At 36.8% G+C, this 23,452-nt stretch overlaps 1 protein-coding gene across 1 annotated transcript in view; it reads left to right on the plus strand.

The window, feature by feature from the left end:
- GALNT9 (polypeptide N-acetylgalactosaminyltransferase 9) overlaps window positions 1-23,452 on the plus strand; it is an 85,940-nt gene that overhangs the window by 26,501 nt on the left and 35,987 nt on the right. The window contains exons 3-6 of the mRNA XM_053471510.1: window positions 10,538-10,704; window positions 11,742-11,916; window positions 16,774-16,971; window positions 21,334-21,451. Coding sequence (XP_053327485.1) covers window positions 10,538-10,704; window positions 11,742-11,916; window positions 16,774-16,971; window positions 21,334-21,451 — 658 coding nt within the window. The remainder of the gene's footprint in view (window positions 1-10,537; window positions 10,705-11,741; window positions 11,917-16,773; window positions 16,972-21,333; window positions 21,452-23,452) is intronic.

Raw genomic sequence — 23,452 nt, forward strand, 5'->3', positions numbered from 1 at the left:
AACTGAAACTGTATAAAGTCCCTTACAATAAGTTAAAAGAGGAGACAATTATTAAAGCGGTACCCTGATGACTCTAATCACTTTATTTATAATGGACTGATTTCCAGATTGTGAGGATTTTAATAAGAACTTACTAATTAATGTTATCAATATCAACATTCACAAATTGTTAGACATGTACATGCCTGTTTCACAAATGGCAATTAAATGTCTTCCCTGAAGCTACCATTCAGGTCAGAAGAACAATTGCTATTTAACCAATAAAGCTTAGTTTTATGCATTTATGTGCTTATTCTGCTCAGGCTTAGGTAGTTGCACTGAGAGAAAAATCCCAGGGGTCCTCAAGCCTCCTTGGACCTTGCTGGCATGTTTTACGTGTAGAAGGGCCATATGTAACACTGGGGAAAAAGTGAAGCTGCCACAGGCACAGGTGTACCTTAGGGGCCCATGGCAGATATTTAGGTTCAGCTTCTTTGTAAAGGTATTGTAATAAATATATTAGGGCAGGGTAGCAGTTTATTATCTGGCAGCAAGATGGGACATCCCACATACAACATAACAGAAAAATAGCAGGAAAGGCCAAGGGGATAAACATGATTAACATGAATACAGGTGTAATAATTAGGTTCGGGGATAATCTGGATAGTAATAGATTTCTGCATTTCCAGTAAAATTGTTTCATAGCTGTGATTGCTGTAATAGCCTTTAGGCAACCTGCAGCCATCAATCTTTTACAGGATTACAAATTCCATCATACCTGCCTTGTGCATGTGCATATCGTATGAGTATAATAAGATATTCAGCTTTAACCCCATAGCTATGTATTCCAGTTCAAACATTTGCAGTCATAGAATGAATATATTCTCCACCCCGAATTTCACCTCTGCGTAATTGAACTACTCGTCATTTAAATGATTGGAGCCGTTCTGCAGGAGGAAATTTATAGGCTATTGACAAAGCATACTGAATAGTGCATCTTGGGTAAACACATTGTATATCCATGGTAAAACCTTATGCAAAGGAAATATGAGATAATTCTCTTTAGGTAACAATGTTAATAAACCAAGAGGTGTTGAAAGGAAACATAAAAGAATACAAAATACACCGCTTATAGAGCTGCCATTCTATCCTACTCATAAAGCTGTAAAGAGACTATGTATGAAAAGTCATTGACGTACAAAGTTTGAAAAATCACCATAGCATCCAAGAAAGTGGCCCAATCCGCAGCTATAGTAATAAAACCAATTTTCTAACTTTGCTCCAGAATGACTTTTTATACATAACCCCCTAGGGTTTGCAAGGCTTGGGCAATTAACCTATTTTATGCAAATGCAGCGTGGAATGAGTGAAGCATATGAATATAGCCTATATATGTATGAGGTGCTATTGAACTTTTAGCAAATTAATCACGTCACGTAGTTTCTGGCCTCATGACGACATCAAAAAGCTACAGGGACCACAATTCCATATTTATTCAGCTCAGATTTTTTTGTTTAACTTTAAATCTTTTGTGTGACTTTTTAAGTACATTCCCTATAATACAAAGTAGTGTGATATTATACTCACCACGCAGATTTAATTGTATGTCCATAATTAACAACACAGGTTTTCCAAGGACTGGCCCACGATGTAGGCACCTAAAGTGTGTCTGCCTAGGACGCTGAGGGTACCACCACCAGGTTCTCCCATGTTAGGGAGTAAATGAATACATGAATGGGGCACTGGAGACATGGTTCACCTAGGTCCTTGGGCACTAAAACCCCATCCCTGTATTTGACATTATTACCACATGTGACCTTCTGCGTTGCTATATCTAAAAGCTTGACCAAGATTTTGAAGATCAATATCCATACAGTGCTTGTTTTCTGGTGTTCGCTTCCTTGATATCAAAATAATATTATAGCACAACACTCCTAAGATAAAAAACCTCTACAGAATCAAGAGTCTGACAGAGGAAAACTGGTGAACGAGAAAGGATGGCAATAACACTTCAGAAAACCCACAGGTTCATTTGAAAAACATATTTGGTATTAGACACCTAAAAGATTGATGAAGCAGCTTTAATTCTGTGTGCATTTCTGTCTGCAGGGGAAAGCTGGCACAGAGCTCTGAAGGTGTTACTTAATCCGTGGCTGAAACAGCGTATTAAATCTGCTTCCAGCTAAAGGATTTTCCAAGGAAAGAAAAAATATGTTTTAAATCTGCATAAATATATATCTGTGCGCACATTCATATATATACAGTATTTGTGCCTGCGGAGAGACAGATGTATGAAGCACATTTAGTACATATGTAGTCCTAAATAAAGCACATTGAAATAAAGAATTAGTGCTAACTAAATACAAATATACATATATAGTAACAGTACTTTACAGTATAATAAAGAGGAGGTGCATAAACTGTAGAAATACAATAACTCAATAGTCAGGTGTTATGAAGGGGGTATGTTACGTGTGAACAAATTAGGAAAGGAGGTCCCTGTCCTGACGAGCTTATAGTCTAATTTTATGGATGAAAACAACCATTTGGCCCATCTAGTCTGCCTATTTTCTACTGCGGTCAAAAGATCAAACCTTATTTGGACCTTAGTTACACATTTAATACATTTCTTGCTATTTCAATACATAATATGTAGTAAAATATGTATACAATGATTTTTTTTTTAAAAAAAATGCATATTTGGCTGCCTTGCCTTAATTATTCCTTGCTGTGTTGCTCTAGTAATATGGTGATCAATTTATATGTAAAAAAATAATTAGCAGTAGAAAAATAGAAGCACCACATAAACACTGTGACTCTGATCAGAGCAGAGAGTTGCTGAAGGGGCGCTGGAGGTAACAGTTAAGAACGCAGTGAAGGAAGCGCCAGCGAAGGCTGAGAGGATAAGAACAGTTCTGAAGGGTTGCGGGGAGAAGCTGCGGGAGCAGAGGGACAGGGAGGGCAGCAGAGGACACTTGTCCTTGTGGGAATTGTAACCCCAGGGCTGGACAGGGACCAATCATGTGCATTCCGAATGGTCCTTACTTTAAGCCCAGCTCAACATCACTGATATTTTCCATGGTGACAAGGCACGATTACACATATATATATATATATATATATATATATATATATATATATAGTCCAAAATGAAGGATACACTTTGGACAAACTTTGTGGGAACAGTTTGAGGAAGTTCCTTTTCTATTCTAGCATGACTGTGCCCCGGTGCACAAAGCAAGCTCCATAGACATGGTTGGGTGAGTTTGGTGGAAGAACTTGACTGTCCCGCTCAGAGCCCTGACCTCAACCCCATCCAACACCTTTGGGATGAAGGGGAATGGAGATTGTGAGCCAGGCTTCTCTTCCAACATCAGTGCCTGAACTCACACATGCTTTACTGGATGAATGGGCAAAGATTCCCACAGAAACACCCCAAAATCTTGTGTAAAGCCTTCCCAGAAGAGTGGAAGCTGTTATAGCTGCAAATGGGGGGACCAAACACATACTAACGTCTATGCAATGTCATGAAAGTCCCTGTTGGTGTAATGGTCCAATATATATATCATTACAGAATAAGTTTATTGTTCTTACAAAACAATGTGTTGTTTCTTAAATATAGTCATTGTGACGACATTGTGGCTATAGCAGTATCTCTTTTTAATATTTAAAAATGTGAAAATGTTCAAAATCTTTCAAAGGGCTAGGTTTCAAGTTTTACTTTTTTTTTTTTTTTTGCAAGGAATTGTTACTTTATTACCATTTTCATAATTTGGGCATAATCATAGAAATACATAAAACATAATAATTACTGCTAATATGTCAAAAAAACTATACCAATATAGAATTTGTTTTTGGAATTTCTTGTACACATTAGATGCTCTTGCAGAACAACGACTCAATTTATGTTCGACAACATTATGTTTTTACGTTATAGACGACCATGCGCATTCTTTAAATATCACCCTTTATTGTAAGTTTTTAATACCAGATTAAGGGCTTTGGGGAGAAAATGATGCAGTCATACATGTCTTTTTTCATAAAAAAAACCTCTGCAAGGCTGCTCAGAAACAATTTAGAACAAGGTAGAACAGTAAAGGTAATGTGTTTGTCGGTCACAACTAATAGGCAGTTTTAATGAGAAGACCTAAAAAATAAAAATAAAGTGTTATTTTTTTTTTTTTTTTATTTATAGTATTTTATTTAATAATTAAACAAATGTAACATTTATAATTCATGCATTTATCATGATTTACATATTTTAATTTAAAACATACATCAAGTTATACGTTTTTGATATAAATAAATATTCATATCATATACTTTATATGAAACTCTCAGTAGCCATCTTCACCTGGCTGCTGCATTCTTAATCTATCGTTCATCTCATTCATCCACATATTCATTTCTCGGGAGAGACAGTTACACAGGGCATAAATATATGTCATCATTATACGTCTATTATACATACAGGGTATCTTAAATTATTGAATTTACTCTTCCCCCAGACTTAATTCTTATCTCTTAGATACAATGTCCATGGTTCCCATATTTTATCAAACTTTTTAATATTATTTTGTTTCTGAAAGTACCCTTTTTCCATTCTATATTGGAATTGGATTTGGTCGATAACGTTCTTCCAATCACTCGAACCTTGTTTTTTCCAATCCCTGGCTATACAGATTTTCACCGCTAATAGAACATGGGTAACTAAGTTCCTCTGGGAGACTTGTAAGTCTTGGAAGCCCATATGAAAAAGAAACATCCACGGTTCTAGTTTTCTCTGAGAATATAACATTATATTTAATAATATCTCAGTATTTTCTTTATAATTATGAAGATATGGGCAATCCCACCATATATGTAAAAGAGTCCCCAGAGAGGAAGAACAACGCCAACATCTATCCGAGTTTGACTTGTTGATTTTGTTTAACTTAGTCGGAACTAGATACCGTCTATGAAGAATTTTAATATATACCTCTATTAAATTAGATGAATGTACATTTTTTTTAATTAACTGTAGAGGTTGTGTCAAGTTTTACTTTTTGTAATGTTAATTCACGGGCAAGGACACTTATATAGATGCTTATCTCTATGTGCATAAAAACACCAGCACAAAAATAATATCCATTTGTTAATGCAAATGAGTTTTATTTAACATAAGATCATTGTTTTAATTACGTTCAAAGTAATTTCTTTAAAAGCCGTTCCGGTTCTAATTGTCAATTTCAGTATCACCATTTGTACAGCTCAGTGGACTTTCAGCACTATATAAATAAAGGATAGCAATCATTGATAAAAGATAATAACTGATCATTTCCATAACATATAAATTATATGTAAATGCATTTCATTTGCGATTCTTATTACCATCAGAGGTTTACACATAAATATTTTGTTTTAAAATGAATGATAATAATACTGCTGTCCCACTCAGACAGAATATTACTAAAATAACAAAGACCTATTTGTATGACGCCAAGGTCCTTATGTTGCCTGCTCCCTTATACTTGAAGCTGTACTGGATTGACTTTTTAGACTGACACTTTGCATGAAGCCAATGATGTAGGATTAATGCCAGCAATCTGCAGTCACCCAAGACCATATTTTCACATAAACTTCCTTTGTTATGTTGATGTAACTGTGAAAGTAGGAAATATCATCACATGCCACTGAGGATCCAAAGTCAAGCTTCATGGTATACATTTCTCTATGGAGATCTGTCACTATCACTAGTGACAGCCTTGGGCTGTAAGCTACATAGCATTTCTTTTTTTGATCATGGTCTTTCCAACTTTCACTGAATCTATTGTTAGAGACACTGCAACAGATTTTCTAAGCAGTCAGAAAATGTGGTACGTTTTGGTGTAAAATCATTGTCTACAGCTCATGTACAGCAGCATGCTGTAGCCTCCAAACATTTTTTCACACCATTTTTTGTTGACAGCTTGAAGCAGCCAATCCGCAGTAGGAAAGCACTTCTATTGCAGTATATGGGAGCACATTCTGCACATGCACAAAGGGAGTTCTCAGTTCACCCCTCTTCTTTCACGAGCCAGTGCTGGAGCTGGCCTGCAGTGACTATAATGCACATGCAGTATAGTGATCAGGAGATGTTTCAGTCAAATGTAGAAGCTGGGATGTAGGAGGTGAGTATCAGGGATACTGGACAGCAGCGACAGAAATGGAGCGGAGACCAGTATGCAGGAGAAACAGGCACGGTATTTAGATAATCAGTCCCAAAAACTAAGTCAAGGAGAAGCCAAAAATCGGTACACAGGTGTAGGAGCCATTTAGTCGCCAAGGTCAAGGAGGAACCACAAGGAAAAACGTAGGCAAGCCGGGTCTGGTACATGAAGGGTCAATAAATAGAGGAGTCAAGGCAAGCCGGTTCTGGTACACGAAGGGTAGGTAAGTAGAGGAGTCAAGGCAAGCCGGGTCTGTTACACGAAATAATCAGCAAAGAGAGAGCACTCAGGAGGTACGTATGGGAAGCACAATAACTGAGCACTGAGCAAAGCTCAGTGCTCGTTTTTAAACTTGCCGCTCGGTTACGCCCCGCCCCTAGGGGCGGGACAGTCTCCAAGCGTGCACTCAGTGTTCCAGAATGGGAACAATAAAGTTAAGCTAGAGGGCGCGCGCGCGCCCCTAGCAACACACGCCGGAGGAAGACAAGAAGATGGATGCCGCGGCGATTGAACCCGTACCCGCGGGTACGCAGCGCTGGACCCGGTACCCGCGGGTAGCGGGTATTCCGGTGAGTTGCTGCGGCGAATCCTTACTGCTGGACCCTGACAGTGAGGCACATGCATGGGAAGGGGGATTGATTGTGCAGAAATCAAAATTTAAATTTAAAGGGATGGCTTTTCCGTTTAAAAAAAAGATTGTCAACATCTGATGGTACAGTTTAGTCATGTATTTGTATGTGATCCAAAACCAAATACCTGCATATATGCATATATATAACTATTGTCTTCCAGAACCCCGAGTTTTGTACCTATGTAATTCTGTTTTACGGATTCAAATAAACAACTTATCTCTTGCTGATTGATTTCTTAATTGGTTCAACTTCTGCAGAGAAAAGTGATTAGACATGCTAGTTGTGAAAAATCTCAGCTTTCATAATATTTCCTTACTTTTAGGCTCAGTAGTTCCATAACTGCCCAAAAAACAACTTTGTAATCAATAGCAAATAACGTTTGCTATGAGATTCAATGATGTGTACAGAGCATTAGTGTGACTCAAATTGATTCATCTTTAGATATACATTGTAGACCATTTAGGAATTTTATAAAGCAATAGAAAGGCCCTAATGAGCTTCAGATGCGGCGGTGAAAAAGTCTGAATTAAGCCCAATTTGGCTTAATCACTAAAGACTGAGTCTGCAGTAGTCTTTTTACCTCCTTGACTTCACAATATATCATGAAGGCCCATCCATAACAAGGAAGAGCCACTGGAAGAGCTTGGCTGCTCCTGTATAATCAGTGAGATTTTTTCAAAGTATCCTTACACATTACGCATTATACAGGGCTTCAGACAGGAAGAATGTGTCAGTGCTGGTCCTGCACAGTAAAGTGGTGGCGTTGAAACTGCAACTTTTCTGCAAGCTCTCTGACGACTGTCCATATTGCAACAGATGAGAGTACCAGTTTTTATGTGTAATGTTTTGGCACATTTTCTGTATATAGCTAGATAGGGAGATTGTAAATAGATATAGATTGATGTGCTGGTCCTAGAATCATTCTCAATGTCTGATATTTCTTGTGTGATGTTCTGTGTTCAATTAAATGCAACAAAGCTGTAGGACAAATTGTTCACGTCCATCCATGCATCGCATGATTTAAAATTCAGGTCTCCTCCTACAAATCAGCGTTTACCTTGCTAACAGTTATTTGAGATCTATTTTTTCTGTACCAGAAATTTAACTCATAATATGTTTGTGTGGTAAAATGCTATGCACAGTAACAGCAAATGATTAATCAGAAACTCTGTTGCTCTTTAGAAGGGAAGGTCATCAAGAATGACAAGTCATTACACGGAGAATAGTAATAGCTGTTAATGTCTCTGATAAAGCAGCTCAAGAGGCAGACAACTGCAGGTCTGATGGTATAAAGCCATCGAGTTTGGGTCACATTGAAGAATGAGGAATGGACATGCTTTCTCTTTTCACAAACATGGTAGTTTGAATTCTACAAATAATAGAAGGTGGAAGAAAGGCAAGTTTGTGCCAGGCTAGACAGAAGAAAAGCAAGAAACTAAACACCTAGTGCTTAAGGGAATACATGGATTCATAGTGTTTGTCTTATCTGCATTATCAATGAAAGACGAATGAATGACGAATCAGGCATTGACACTGGAGTATCAACAATCAAGGACTTTTGTGAATACAAAGTTTCCTTGAGTAAAGGATGTATTGAGGAGTTTATCAGTGAGTTGATTAGTTTGTGAGACCAAAGTTACAATTTCCATCTGTTGCACTTTAACCATCCCCTAAAGTATAGCGACAACCGGGTACGATCCAAACGGCAGTTCAGGTACCAATCATTTCTGGGGACAAAGAATTATCGGGGATAGAAGTTTTGGGTGGCTAGGGATATCTGTTGATTCAAAATGTTTCATATTCCTAAACCTTGCAGTTCTTCACCAATCAAACTGCACAGTATGTCTGCGTGAACACACGGACCCAGCATTCTTACTCAATTTAGGGTTGTATCAATATGAAATTAAAGTAATGTTAGGGAAAGACGTGGGTGCTGAATATTTAACCCCTTAATGACAAAGCCCGTACATGTACGGGCTCAAAATGCATTGTTTTCAATGGGTTTAGGGACCGCCCATTGTCCTTAAGGGGTTAATGGTGTGAGCTAATTTCTGGCATTCACATCCTCCTTATTTGATGTTTACACTTGGAGGTTAAGCATAAGCTAATTAAATATATATAAAACAAATTTTATGCTAGTATTCATAAACCTGCAGAGGGAAGAAGACTCTTTAAGATGATTTAGCCGCAGTAGCTGTTATGTGTACATTTCTGTGTTTTATGTAAATAGTTTTCTATAACATTGGATGATTAAAGCCTATTGAATTAGCTGCATGCAACGCTGCCCCGAGTAAATGTACTCACTAAAGTGCAATCTATTACTAGTTGCACTCCTGGATCCACAATGTAACATTTGTTTTTAAAAGATGCCGTTCTCCTTGCTTGTCGACTTAATGATACCTTGTTTTGTATTGGATTTTTCTGAAGACATTGCAAATGATACTTGCTGTAACCTTGTATTTACGCAGCCCAAGTGAAATGCTTTCATTTGTTTGAAAAGCAGTGGAAAAGGGAATGGAAAAGTACTATACCTGTTACGGATAAAACACAGCAGATCAGTCACAGATCTCAAGTAGTTTAATTGAATATAATAGGAAGCAATCCTTAGTTGAACTTGCCTGTGTGTGAGAGTGGTTTAGATGGCGTAGAAGGGTGACCAAGGTTGTATTTTATGGCGCCATAAATTCATTGACATTAATAGTCAAAGAGGATACATTGAATAAAAATGACTATGACAAGTAAATTAAAAAAGGTGACAATGCTTCTGGCATTTTCTTCATTTTGGGACCAAAAATAAAAATAATGCCTTTATTAATGAGCTCCTCACACATTGTTCTATTTCTGTCAAAGCAACGATTTGAGCAGAGAGGAAAACTACCCTAGAAATTAATCTTTAAAACCCATGTGATTTGTGACCGGTCGTGTAAGAAAGGTTCTTCTTCTTCAAACACATTACGGGCCAGGTGTGACTTACCGCAATGCTTAACCAAGTCTGACAGTTTTAAAGTTCCATCTTTTCTTTTTCTCTCTCTCGTGAGTCAGGAGGAGAAAAATAAATCTAAAGGATTGGGTTCTATTGTTCTCTTCTGGAGATCTGAAATGTTGATCCCATTTGTAGTTGAGGGTCAATAATGTTAACCTTTCCTGCACCAAAAGCATTAAAAGTGTTAGAGGCTAGTTCTGTGGGTGTTTTTTTTTCTACATTTGCAAGGTTGCTGCACTTTTGGATGTATTCACAGTGAGCTGTAGGGGAGTTGATGGGAGACATAGCATGCCCCCTCATTGATTTAGCTAAGCACCATGATGGGCCGATGCTGGAGGTTGGCCCCATATAGTAAAATCTGTTACTTTATTGGAAATCCATAAATTCTAGTTTTACAGATTAGTATGAGAAATGTTGCTTTACTGTACTACTGATGTTATAAAGGGTGTATAAGTATTAATATACTTGTACAATTATTGTAGGGTTTTTTAAATTTATGTTCATGCTTAGACAAGTGTACTTTTCTACTACTAATGAAGGCATAAGAAATCCGATATAAAAGCATAATACATTATGGTTTGGTAACGTATTGTCAATTTCTTTTAGTTGAGTGCAAAGATGTTCAGACCCATGGTAATGAAACAATCTTTCTTCAGGAGACTAGGACAATGTTCAACAAGATGTGAGATTGCATCAGGCTTGTGCTAACAGTCTAGTGGTAATGACATCTTTATTCTTTATTATACCCCATACAGATGCAAACAGATGAGCTACCCAGACAACTTGCCACAGATTGCAGTGGTCTTTATCTTTGTGAATGAAGCTTTGTCTGTTATCCTACGGTCTGTCCATAGTGTGGTCAACCATACCCCTTCTCATCTGCTGAAGGAAATCGTACTGGTGGACGATAATAGTGATAATGGTAAGATGCTACAAATGTGAACAACATGATTGGCTTTTTGTATCAAAATAGTCCCTCTAGCATCAAATAAGAATGAAGGAGCAGATATTTTGAAAAATGTTTATGTGATCTGCAAAAAAACCCCAAAACTTGATGACCCACCAATGATGAACATGAGCACAAAACACTAGTTCTTACATTTTAAAATATTCAAATAAGACAGCTAATCACTAAAGGTAAACTATAAGGTGAATGGTGAAAACTATGGATACGTGCATGCCTAACTTGAATTTGTCAGCATCTGGACACATCTTGTTACCAGGACTGAAAGTGCAGAATTAATATTAATTTTGACAGAAATCCAGCATGGGTTAATTGTTGAAATTTAGACTATAGTGGAGTTACCTTGATCTTAACCAACTTATTAATGTTATCTCGTTAAAAAGGAGTAATTTGCAGATCTCTAATGGCAAGAAAGATAGTTTGGCTTGACCTACGTCCAACTGTGGGAAAGGCTAAATGTCAGGGTATACAGGACAACTATGTCTAGATTCATTAGAAATAATGTATAGTTGGGATATGACGCTGCTACTGTAAACTGCCACAGAGGGATTGCAATTTGGTGTTTATATGTTGAAAATAAAGAACAATTCAGCCCCCAAAGCTGGCCTTAGGCTGCCTTGTGCAAAATCTGCTAAAAGGCAACAGAAACCCCTATAATGACAGACATGCGCAAACATAGGCAAACACTTACATTGTCATGATTAAACTTGCAGACAAGGATGTATTATTATGACTGTATTCATACACATGAACATTTATAAGCTTTGGAAAGCTTACTTACCATCATACATATGCATAAACACATTGCTTTAGCCAGCACAGAGCTCCTTCTCTCTGATTTGAATGGTGAAACAAGGTCACAGTGACAGTGAGGTGCCCTTCAAATTAATCATAAACCTATGACTTTGAAAACCCATTAAGATTTTTCCCTCCTTTCATGCCAGGGTAATTTAACATAGCTCAGAAAACATCTTATTTTCTGTTTCTTTTAATAGTTGAACTGAAATTTAACTTGGACCAGTACGTTAATAAAAGGTATCCAGGGTTGGTGAAAATTGTACGTAATACAAGACGGGAAGGATTGATTCGCGCTCGGATTCAGGGGTGGAAGGCGGCTAGTGCTCCAATTGTTGGATTTTTTGATGCCCATGTGGAATTCAACACTGGCTGGTAGGTGTTTTTTTTATCTGAGTAATACCAGTAGGTGTATAGTATATACTATATATATATATTTCTTACAAAAGATGTGGAAATAATACCCAGCCAATTCTGTGTCCCCACCATAAATATGATTATGTGCTTATGAAACATATCAAAAATGATTGCAGACCAAGTTAATTCAGTTTACTAATCAACAGAAGATACAGAATTCCGCAGAAATAACTAGAACATTTTTGCAAGAGATATGGATTTATTGGTTGCACCCCTAGATATATAACTATGAATACCAACAATAGCTGTGTGACAACACAAAATAAGAATGAATGTTTTCAGCTCTGTCCTTGTTCATTTAGTTGATAGAAGAATGTACTTTGCTAGCATCAATTCTAATGAAAGGTGTGAAGACTAATTGAGTAGAGTATTAGGTAGCTGTTCATATCCCTCACGGTCGGCACATATGTTCCACCATCTGTTTGTCTGGAGATAAAAAAGAACTATTTTGTCTTGATTAGGAGCTTCATTATTGCTGCACATTTGACCTTTCTGGTGTAAGAGGCATATATAAAGGAAACATTAAAAATAAAGCCTCCTTGACAATTGCGTGAGTGCCATCGATACTCGTATCCAAATACAAAGCAGTCTTGTTAAAGCTGATCTCCTACTTTTCCCAAATCCTGCATTTTACAGTTCTATATGTATTGCATATTGCATGTGTACTATGGTTAAAGGTGTCTTAAGTTTTTCCTGGCAGCTTTGTAGGTTGGGAAAGGTAAGGTAAAAAAAAAAGTCCAAACAAAATGCAAAAACTATGTTAATTAATGTTAATTAATTTAATTAATTTAGTTATGCTACAACCTGTGACATTTTTCCATGGAGTAGCAAATTACTCTACAGAACATGGTGAATCCTTGATATTGGCAAAGTGAATTATTACAATGTAGGCTTCGCAGTAGGTTTTGTTCACCTGCTTTCACCCTTATTTTCAGTACTGAATTATGAATATAGCCACTGACCTATGCATATCATTATTCTGTGGAAGAATTCCTTGCCATGATTTTGAAGCCCCAGTCTACATAACAATTACAATTAAACTGACTGAAGCACTATCAGCCTCTCACTCTCTCTCTATGGAACGTGAAGTTGCCTGTTGGCTGAACGAGCAGCCGGAGAACAAGATAATTACTTACTTTGGATGTCCTAGAACTGACAGCTTATTACACCCATTAGAGCATGGCTTAATGTTTCGTCAGTCAGATTCTGCCATGCCAGAAATATTTCTTTTGAAATATTAATAAGAACCATGAAGAGGATATATGGTTCCAATGCAAATAATAACAAGGGGAAAGATAGATCCTAAAGCAAAATTTGACTCTGTTAACCTCCAGGAGTTGGGCTGATAATTCTGAAAAGTATGTATTTGGACAATAATCAGAATATATTATTCCATCGCAGTTATTACACTTCCTGAAATTGAAATGTCCCAGTGAACAAGTGGGCTGTGAAATGCTAATGAGAACGGGCTTGCTTTTATGGTTACTAATGTAGGTTTTTATTGCAAATCCATATATATTGAGCAGGCATGATGGATCCCTGCAATATAGAGCTTCACATTATTTTGCATAAAGACAAAGACTTCAGGCTTCACAAGGAGATGACCCTAAGATACAAGTTTGGTTTGTATAATCAATCTCATTTAGGCGTTAGTCTTAGATGCAGGTGACTAAGAGGATGATGACTATTGAGAATTTGTGCTTTGTTGGTTTTAACCTTTTCTTTTGTATGCCGAGTGGTTCCAGTATAAATGTAAATAAAAAAAATATGTAATGTAATATTATGTGATCCGAATGCTAAAGTAACCTATTTCTCTTACTGGCTGGATGGCATATCAATTGCAAATACAGTAAATATAATCCTATAACAAAACTATATATTTTTGTAGGTAAGGCAGGACAGATTGAGAACAATAATATAATATATATAACAATAATATAGCAAAAAAGAGATGCTTAAGAGGTCAGGGGTACTGTTTTCAGGAGGCACCAGTTTCAGTTTCCTGCAGCCTTCGAGCAACCAATCGAAATAAGTGTTTTGATTGGCGTGACTAATCATTATGTCAATAGCTCCTGGTTCGTCCAAACTATGTATACACCTGTTGTGTACTGTGTCAACACATGACAAAGAAGTTCTCCCAAAATCCTCAATTTCAGAACTCCTGCACATATTCAATTGATCAGATGCCCAATTCTGTTGGTGTTACTTGGCATTCTTCTACAGACTTCAGTGTACCAAAATGTTGATTTGTTCCTGACCACATACTCACGCATGAACCCCACATGCAGTGAACGGCGGCTTGACTCAACTATTATCTATTAAAGTTGCACCCTGTGACTGACCCTGTCTCTAACCCTGTGACTGACCCTGCCTCTAACTACAGTTCTACACAGAACAGATCTGTAGTTCCTGTTGCAATGCTTCCTTTGAATCCATTCAAACCCAAGGTGTCCTGTGCTGTGGTAGACACCAAAAACTTGATCACAGCTGAGTATGTCCTAAACTTTGGAGGAAAGGGGGTGTCATAGGTTGAAGCTGAATAGACCTAGTTGAGCTACCTGAACTGTGAGACTACATCGCAATCAAATGATTACATATGAGCACCAACATAATCTGCAGCCATCTAAAGCGGGATTGATAGAGCATGATCATACTTGCATTCTCAATGGGACTTGAACTGAACACCTTACTAATCTTTGCATTTAATACTTTGTTTGTGAGTGTGTTTAAACTTTCTTGATATTAAATTTATTATATAACTGCACTATACTTAGTGTCCTCTTGTATTCTCCTGTATGAGATACATAAACATTTTTGCATTATATATATATATATATATATATATATATATATAACATGTAGTTCATCAAGTTCACCTATTTAACAAACCCATATTAGTTGTTTTTTTTTAGTTGAACAAAAACCCACTGACACAGTAATCTCACCTGAAAGGGAAAAAATCCTTCTTGTTTTAGTCAGACTCACCCTGAATCAACATTACATAAACTACTTTTACTTGTGATAACCCTGTATGCATTCCATATCAGGAAAAACATCCAAACATGTTTTGAATAAATTGATTGAATTGGCCAAAATAACTTCAGATTCCACAACCGCCCTAAAGAAACCTTCTCTATACTTAAGACTGAAAGCCCCTTTACTTCCAATTTTAAGGGATACCCGCGAATGTATAAAGAGATATTCAAAATGATTTGTGTATTGACCTTGAATATATTTATAAAGGTTTATCATATCCCTATGAAGACATCTTTTCTGAGAGAAAAATAATCCTTATTTGGACAGCCTTCTTCATAGCTGAAATCTTCCATTCCTTTCATCATTTAGTTGCCCTTCTCTGAACCCTTTCTTGTTCTAGTATGTCTTTTTTTACTGTTCCCCCAAAGCTGCATTGCATATTCTAGGTGATTTATAAAGAGGTAAAATTATGTTTTGATCTTTCCCTTTTAATACATGACATTTTGCTTGCCTTGGCAACAGCTGCCTGAGATTGTGCACAGCTGCACAGTCTATTGTCAACAAGAACACCCAAATCCTTTTCAGTAGAGGATTTACCTTGCCCAGTCATTAAGAGTATATTTAGCATTTTCTTCTTACTCGAGTGCATAATTTTACATTTATCTTTATTAAAACACATCTGTCAATTTTTGTGTCATCTGTAAAAATTTAGGAATTGCTTCCAGTACCTGCTTTCAATTCATTGATAAATAAATTAAAAAGAATCGGCCCAAGGACAGAACCCTGAGTTACTCCACTTAAGAATTTTGTCAAGCTGGAAAACGTGCCATTTACAACCAGCCGCAGTTTCAATCAGCTCTCTATCCACATAGAAACATTTTTTTCAATTTTTTACTTAGTAAACTATTGTGCGGCTCGGTATCAAAATCCTTTGCAAAATCTAGGCATATTACATCCAGTGCATTACCTTGGTCTATATTGAAACTTACCGTTTCATTGAGAGCTAGTAAGTTAGTTTGACGTGTCCTATGGCACATTAATCCATGTTGACTATGTGTAATAATATTGTTACTTTAAAAGCAAAGTCCTGGATTTCATCTTTTGACATTCCTTCAAACCGTTTTCGCACTATGGATGAGGTTTACTGGTCGATAATTTCCTGGCTCTGAATGAGACCCCCTTGGACAAAAGAATCCCATTTGAGGTCCTTCAATCTCTACTGGCACATTTCCAGTCAAAACGGAATCTATAAAAATTAAATATAAAGGTTTGTCGATTATTGAGCTCCCTATGTTCCTGAGGATGAATCCCATCTAGTCCAGGAAATTCATTGACCTTCATAGTCATAGCATGGTCTCTGAAAACACTAATTCCTGGTGGGGATAAACTGAGAACCTCTGCTTTCATCTTATGTTCTGTAACCAGCCTCCTTTGGTTTTCAGCTGTTCTACATTTTCTGTTTTCATCATTTTGCTGTTAATATATTTACAAAGATTTTGAGATTTTTGTTTTGCTTTCTCTTGCAATCATTTTTTCCAATGTTTATTTCAGCTAACCTGATTGCTTTTTACAAATTCTCGTATTTACTTTGTATTCTAGAAATGATTCCTCTGTCCCCTCTTTCTTAAAAGACTTTAAAAGATTTTTTATGGTGTTTTTACACTATTGTTACACTTGTATACTAAGCTCTATGTGTGATTGTGGAATTTATGTTATGCGGTACTGGATTATTGATAAGGTCAGCTTTTACATAAGTAGTTTAATATCATGTTAATGTCACTGTGGAGTTAGGCATACACATCTTCACATATTTTTTTTTGCTGTTCATTTTGAATGCAGGGCTGAGCCAGTAATAACACGAATCAAGGAAGACCGCAAACGAGTAATTTTACCCGCAATTGACAATATAAAGTACAATACTTTTGAAGTACAACAGTACGCCAATGCTGCTCATGGCTATAACTGGGGCTTATGGTGCATGTATATCACCCCACCTCAGGATTGGCTTGAAAAAGGAGATGAATCGGCGCCTATCAGGTGAGTAAATGCTATTGTCTTTCTGTACATTTTCAAGAATATCATTTAGGCCATCATGTGCATTCATATCTGTATAAACTTTATTTGCCAATTTCCTGTGTTTGTATGAATCTTCAATAATGAGGATGACAACATTTCAGAAATTTTGTTAAAATTGGTTAATTTGTTTGCCACATTTTGGTGAGGTACAGTGGGAAGGCACTGCGTGTAGACCAAAAAAAAACGGAGGATGGTATCATTGATGATTACGGTTGTGATTGATAGATATAACAACGTGTGGAGTATTTTTCCTTACTTTCTCACTCACGCAATCAGCATTTACAAGGGGAAGCATAGACATATAAGTGCGATGATGCCATTTTAACTTGTCAGTAGCAGCCACTGACTGATGGGAGTTAGGAGTGTGAGACAGTCACTTAGATTGAGGCTCATCTATCATACTGCAATTGTTAATAGTGTAGTGCATACAATTTACTGGGGTGAAGAGGATTGGAGAAGCTGTACAACTATAGTTCATTGTATTGATTTACTGGGACTGCAGCAGAAGTTTATTTTTCCTTTTTATGTTATTGATTTATTTATTTGGGGGCTGGTTTTCAATGTAAAAATAAATTTAGGGGACAATTATTTAAATATTTTCCTATTAAGTTATGCCTTATTAATACACCTATACTAGCAGCTTAACCTTTTATTTTTTGAACAACAATTTTGGACAATAACTCATTAATATTGGTGACAAAGTATCCAGGTCAGGGGGCTGTGTAATGCGTGCAGTGCGATTTAGTTCTTGAAATACTGTTCCTGGTTTGGGTTTCAAACAGTGGCACCTTTACACTACCAGCAAAAACTCTTTGGGCAATACAAAACAATAAACCAGAAATATTTGTGACAAATTAGGCAGAATAGGGGTCTGTGCAATGTGCACATTATGCTTTAGGTCTTGAAATACTGTTCCTGTATTGGGGTTTAGTTGCCCATTTAAACTACCATCACAATAATTTCATTTTGGGCAAAACAAAGAATGGATCAGAAAATATTGGTGGCAAATTAGGCAGGACTTTTTTCCATTTTTACTGGCGACTACAATTGAAAATGTCTGTGAGACAGAATGATTACAGTTTTCGTTGGTTAGACAGATCCAGCGGGAGGCATGTAAGAAATACAACCAGCCGTATGCTGCAGCAGAAGGAGTACTAGCGAACATCCTGACTGCAGTAGTGGTAAAATATTCTCAACCTCACCTTCCAACGTGAGATGCAATTTTTGGCACTACCAAGGACTCACAGACGTGTCATGTTCTGGTGCCTTGGTGGGATTAAAGGCGAAGATTGATTTCTATAGTGAAGTACAGAATAAAACAATTAACATGCCACCACAACTGCCACTGGTGCCCTCGCTACAAGCACTGCCATCACTGAAATGTTTCTAACACCCCAGAGTAGAGATGAGCACATGATAGCAGCAGATCTATTTTGGGGCTAGAGGAAAGTGACAAGTGGGATGGTCAATCCTTCTAGCAGACATGGGTCTTACTCTGCCTTGTGCACACGTGGAAATGGATATGATCATCAACTACCACCACCACCACCACGATCACCATCATCACTAGTGCTCTCATTGCAACCCCAAAAAAATGCTAACACCACTACTACATCACCTGGTGTACAGCACCTTAGTTTAAGGGTGTGGGAGATGGGCGCACTGCAAGGTGCAAATTGTGCGATACGGAAGTGAATCTAACCTGCCTCTGCTGCTGTGGATCAACCCGTCTGCCTTACTCTGGGAGATCAATCCTTGTTCTTTCTTTCTTTCTTATCAATTCTTGTTTATTTCTAATATGGTGAGGGGAATGTAATATTGGGGAAATTTTGGTCATTTACAATCCTGTGCGAATATTGGAGGGGAAGGATTCAGTCTTGTACCAAATAGTTGGATATGTCTGTCTGCCTGTGCCTGCCCTGCCTCTGCTGCGGCTCAATCTCCTTTTTTTTCTCTGAGGCAACAATTCCTTAAATATTTTTTTAATTGGGGGGGGGATTGTCTGATGGGATGCAAGTAAGAGCTTCCCTGACCATCATTACAATTATATGTTTTCTTATATTTTCTCTTAGACACAGATTTTTAGTGCAAATAAACCCAAATGGTATACTGTAGTAACTGCATTGTTACTTTTTCACTTAATAGCTTTCTATTGCATAAGTGCCTAAAACAGAGCACCACACCACTTGTTACTAGTTCTATGAAGAGTCAGTGAATAAATATTTTACAAACATGAGAAGCTATCAAAGCCCTGCACTTACTAAGTATTTCTGGGTTTATCTGAAATGATCTGATGATCTGTGAAGAGAATTATATCAGCATCCATCATGCTACTAGTGAATTGGATTGCTTAATAATTCTTCTGGGTGTCATTGCAGCGGATTGATACAACTCTCTATATAAAAAGATTATTCAGTTCTATTGAAAGCAAAAAATGCAAATATAAATGATATTTCGGCTCATTCATACAGCAAACACACTGTTACGTTATATGGGATCAGAAGGTCGACCAGCAACACATGCTTAAATAACTAGTTTATAATAATAATGACGACCAGATCAACTGATACAATCACATTCAGGTATTCAAGGCCATTGCTGCCTACCTTGTTATATGGAGGGCTTCATATGATTTAAGAGAATAGGCTCCAAATGCACACTATTACATTGCTAATATAATGCAATGAATTTTCCATGAGGGTCTCCATTTGGACAAAAAAGCTTATTACACTATGTGCCTGGTTTTGTTGCCTAGTGATGCTCTAAACCATTCTACTAAATGAACAGGGTTGGTCTTCTAAAACAAAAGTAACTCAATTAAGGGCCTTTTGCATAAAGTCAGGTCACAACTAGATCATTAATGTCCTGTGAATACTATATTCTGCTGAACATTGAGGCGCTGGATTGTAGGGAGTGACAATAATGTTATTCAACTCCAACCCTTTCCAGGTTCTAGCTACACTCACATCCAGTTATATAGGCCTTCCAGTGCTTATAAAATGACTTACCACTATATCACTAATTCTGATGTGACTAAAAATCAGCTTTGAAACAAGAAGAAAAATAAGTATTTTTCTTTGCCATTAATGTGTAAGATGCTTCACTACCTATCCATACCCTAGTTGGAGCTCCATTTGAATAGTTAAGTACTGACCTTCATGTCTTGGTGATCCAACTATCATTCCACTGAGTGGAATAACATGATTTATTACTGAACTAACAGAAAACTAGAATTAATTAGTCCAGAATTGACAGAGGACCACATGGAGGCCAGACATCCATTACATCAGAGGCCATTTCTCATTAGAATTCAGAGACGTAATGAAGATGTGTTAAAAAAATCTTACAGGAAGTCAGATATAAAACACTTCTGTCCCTTCTGTTCCTTCAATGTAGTGTATCCGGACATAAATGACACTGTGACTTAGAAAATAGCTGGCAATGACCTTGGAAAGGTTCAGTAGTTGATATACTCCAGTTATGTATAGTGCTGGATGGGGAAACTAAAGCTGTATCCATGTCTCATAAGCAAGAAAGCATTATCTAAAACATTAATTTATGGACATGTACATAAATAATATATAGTGTTTTTGATATATGAGAGAATATATATATATATATATATATATATATATATATATATATAATGTGAGGTTGCTGATCATAGCCATCTTACATGCCCACAAAGAGTCCAAGCAAGCAAAATATCGATTTATCATGGAATTTGCAAAAAACTATTTTCTAGGCCAACTCAGTTGACGTACTGCAAGCTGTGCTGACAGTTTAACCTAGGTTCGACAACTTTCTTTCAAAACAAGTTTCTGTTCATAGAAACTTTGATCAATGAGGCTTTAGTTGAAACAGCTAAAAGCTTGGCAGTGATCCACAACAGGAGTTTACAGGAAGGTTATCGGGGATCAGGTATACTTTTTTTATTGAACCTCTAATGTGATATCTTTTTTTAAAAGACATCACTAACTTACACACACTCCACCAAATACCATTACTAATGAAATTGAGCAGAAGAGTCCTTGCCTCTGGATAAAACAGGATTCCGGTGAGAAAATAATATTAAAGTCAATAAAGTAAGCGTAAATAAGACTCATCACCATAGCAAGAAATTCTGAACCTTTCACTGTTGGCTATGACGATAAGACCTCTTTTGAACTTTTCACCAGGACCACATTTTTATTACTTTCTCATATTAAATGACTGCAACTGTATTCATACAAAGAATAATATTTTTTTAAATATGATTTTTCGAGTTTTATTTTCCTTTAAACAGAGATACTATTGATATGTCTATGTTTCTGTTAACACCAGGACTCCAGCCATGATCGGCTGCTCTTTTGTGGTGGATAGAGCATATTTTGGAGACATTGGACTTCTAGATCCCGGCATGGAAGTGTACGGGGGAGAAAATATTGAACTGGGCATGAGAGTAAGTATCAAATGCTAAAATCCCTTTTCTTCTAAACAGGTGATATTATTCAGCTGCGTATAACTAGCGCACAGAGTATTGCTCACCATAAAAAACATCATAATGGCTAAATTCAATGAAAAAGATTATAGTCACCATTGTATATTGCTCCATGGTACTATATTAAATAATGTATAGTGTAATAAAAACTATAGTTTCTGTTTCCAGCAATGCTGGCATTAGTTTCCAGAATTACTTGGCTTTTTGCTGCCACCAGTGTCCTGGAAACTTTACAAAGTAAATTCTCGCTTTGTTTTGTACAAAGTAAATTAGTATTCGCCTTTTCATTCATTCCTTTTTTTTTCCAGTGTTCTTAAAAAGTGTAGTTTAGAGTTTGCAATAATTAAGCAGCTGCGTTAGGGAAATGGTTGTTAACAGCAATAAAATAAATTACCATGCCATGGGCAAAATCATTGCCATGAGTAGAAAGACAACGTCCCTTATAGATTGGTGCTGCTGGCCTGCACAGTGAAAAGAGCTTTTCTTAATCCGAAAAGCAGCATGATAAGTAAAATGGAATTGGCAGGGGGAAAGAGCAGCAAGACTGGAATTATTTTATGGGAATTACTTTAAAAAAGAGATTAAAGAAAGCATTACAAACATATAAATGTACAGCTAACACAATCACATATTTGGCAGCTGGCGACATCCAACTTGGTTTATGGAAAAGTCATTCTTTGTTTACATTTCCCTGTTGCCTTTTTTCTCGTTATTTTTTTTGTATTTTTTAGTTGTGGTAATAATAGCACAGGAGGTGAAATGATTCTATTTGAGCACAGAGAGATGATTAAAGATACAGTACAAACTCTGTTACGTGTGATAAATGAACACAAATATATAAAACTGTACAGTGCGGCTTTTAAGTCAAACATAAAAAAGATGCTCTTTTCATCCGGCCGTGGGCTCTAATCGATACGTTACAGAAACAGACCCTGGAGGTAGGCTCTGCCTACATAAATCCATTAAAATTCCTGGAAAAAAAACGTGGAGCGCAGATGTGATTACCAAGATGTAAGAACCAATAAGGTTACAATGTCCATAAACACTCTGCCGTATTCTCTTTGGAAAAAGAGAAGGTAGTGTGTTTGTTCAATGAATCTTTAATGAAAGAGATCAAAGATCAACTTTGTGTGGGGGGGGGATTTATTCTCCCCAAGTCAAGATTATTCACATCAGAGGCGTTTCTAAATTTCTATGGGCCTGAAGCAAAAAGACAAAAAATTGGTGTTATCATGAATCATACATGAATTAAATGTCATAATTGTGATCAAAAGGTTCTTTCAAAATAAGATATATTATAGCAGCGTGACTTCATGGAAAATCTGTAACACACCTGTAAAGGTCTGGTCACTCCGTCCTATAAGGCCTCTAATCTGCTTACATGATATATAGCAGCACAATGCCTTCAACGATCCTTAACTGAATGCAACAGTTCCATATAATAACTATAGGGATTTTTCATGCAAACACTATTATGGAAAATGGCCTCTTTTAATGTATGAAATGTTTCATCTCTATAGTGTGAAGGTATAGTTGGAATAAAGAGTTCTCTTGAGACCTGAAAAGAATATGACTGTTCAGTCCCAGAAAAATGATTGTAAACGCACTGCAGACAGAGTGAATCAGCTAAGTGGTTACTGCAGGTGTCTGCACCCATGTTGAAGAATCTTTAATTTCAATTCAATCCCTGCTATGCCAGCCAAAATTTCAAAGCTCTTGCATGTTCAATTAAGATACATGTTTTCTATTTGTTTCACTTGCCTGTATTCAGATCTATATTGGTTTACAGCCTTAAATCTAAAAAGGAAAAGAACAGATTTGTTAAATGAGATCTGGTGTTTACAGGCACAACAGATAAACAGAAGACATAAAGCGCTTTTCTTATATTATATCATGTTTTTTAGAAGCAGCACTTAACAGGGAATGCTTGAGTATCGCTGCTGGTTTAATGCCTTTCCAAAA

The sequence above is a fragment of the Spea bombifrons genome, chromosome 1 (assembly GCF_027358695.1).
Source record: "Spea bombifrons isolate aSpeBom1 chromosome 1, aSpeBom1.2.pri, whole genome shotgun sequence".
Taxonomy (NCBI): domain Eukaryota; kingdom Metazoa; phylum Chordata; class Amphibia; order Anura; family Pelobatidae; genus Spea; species Spea bombifrons.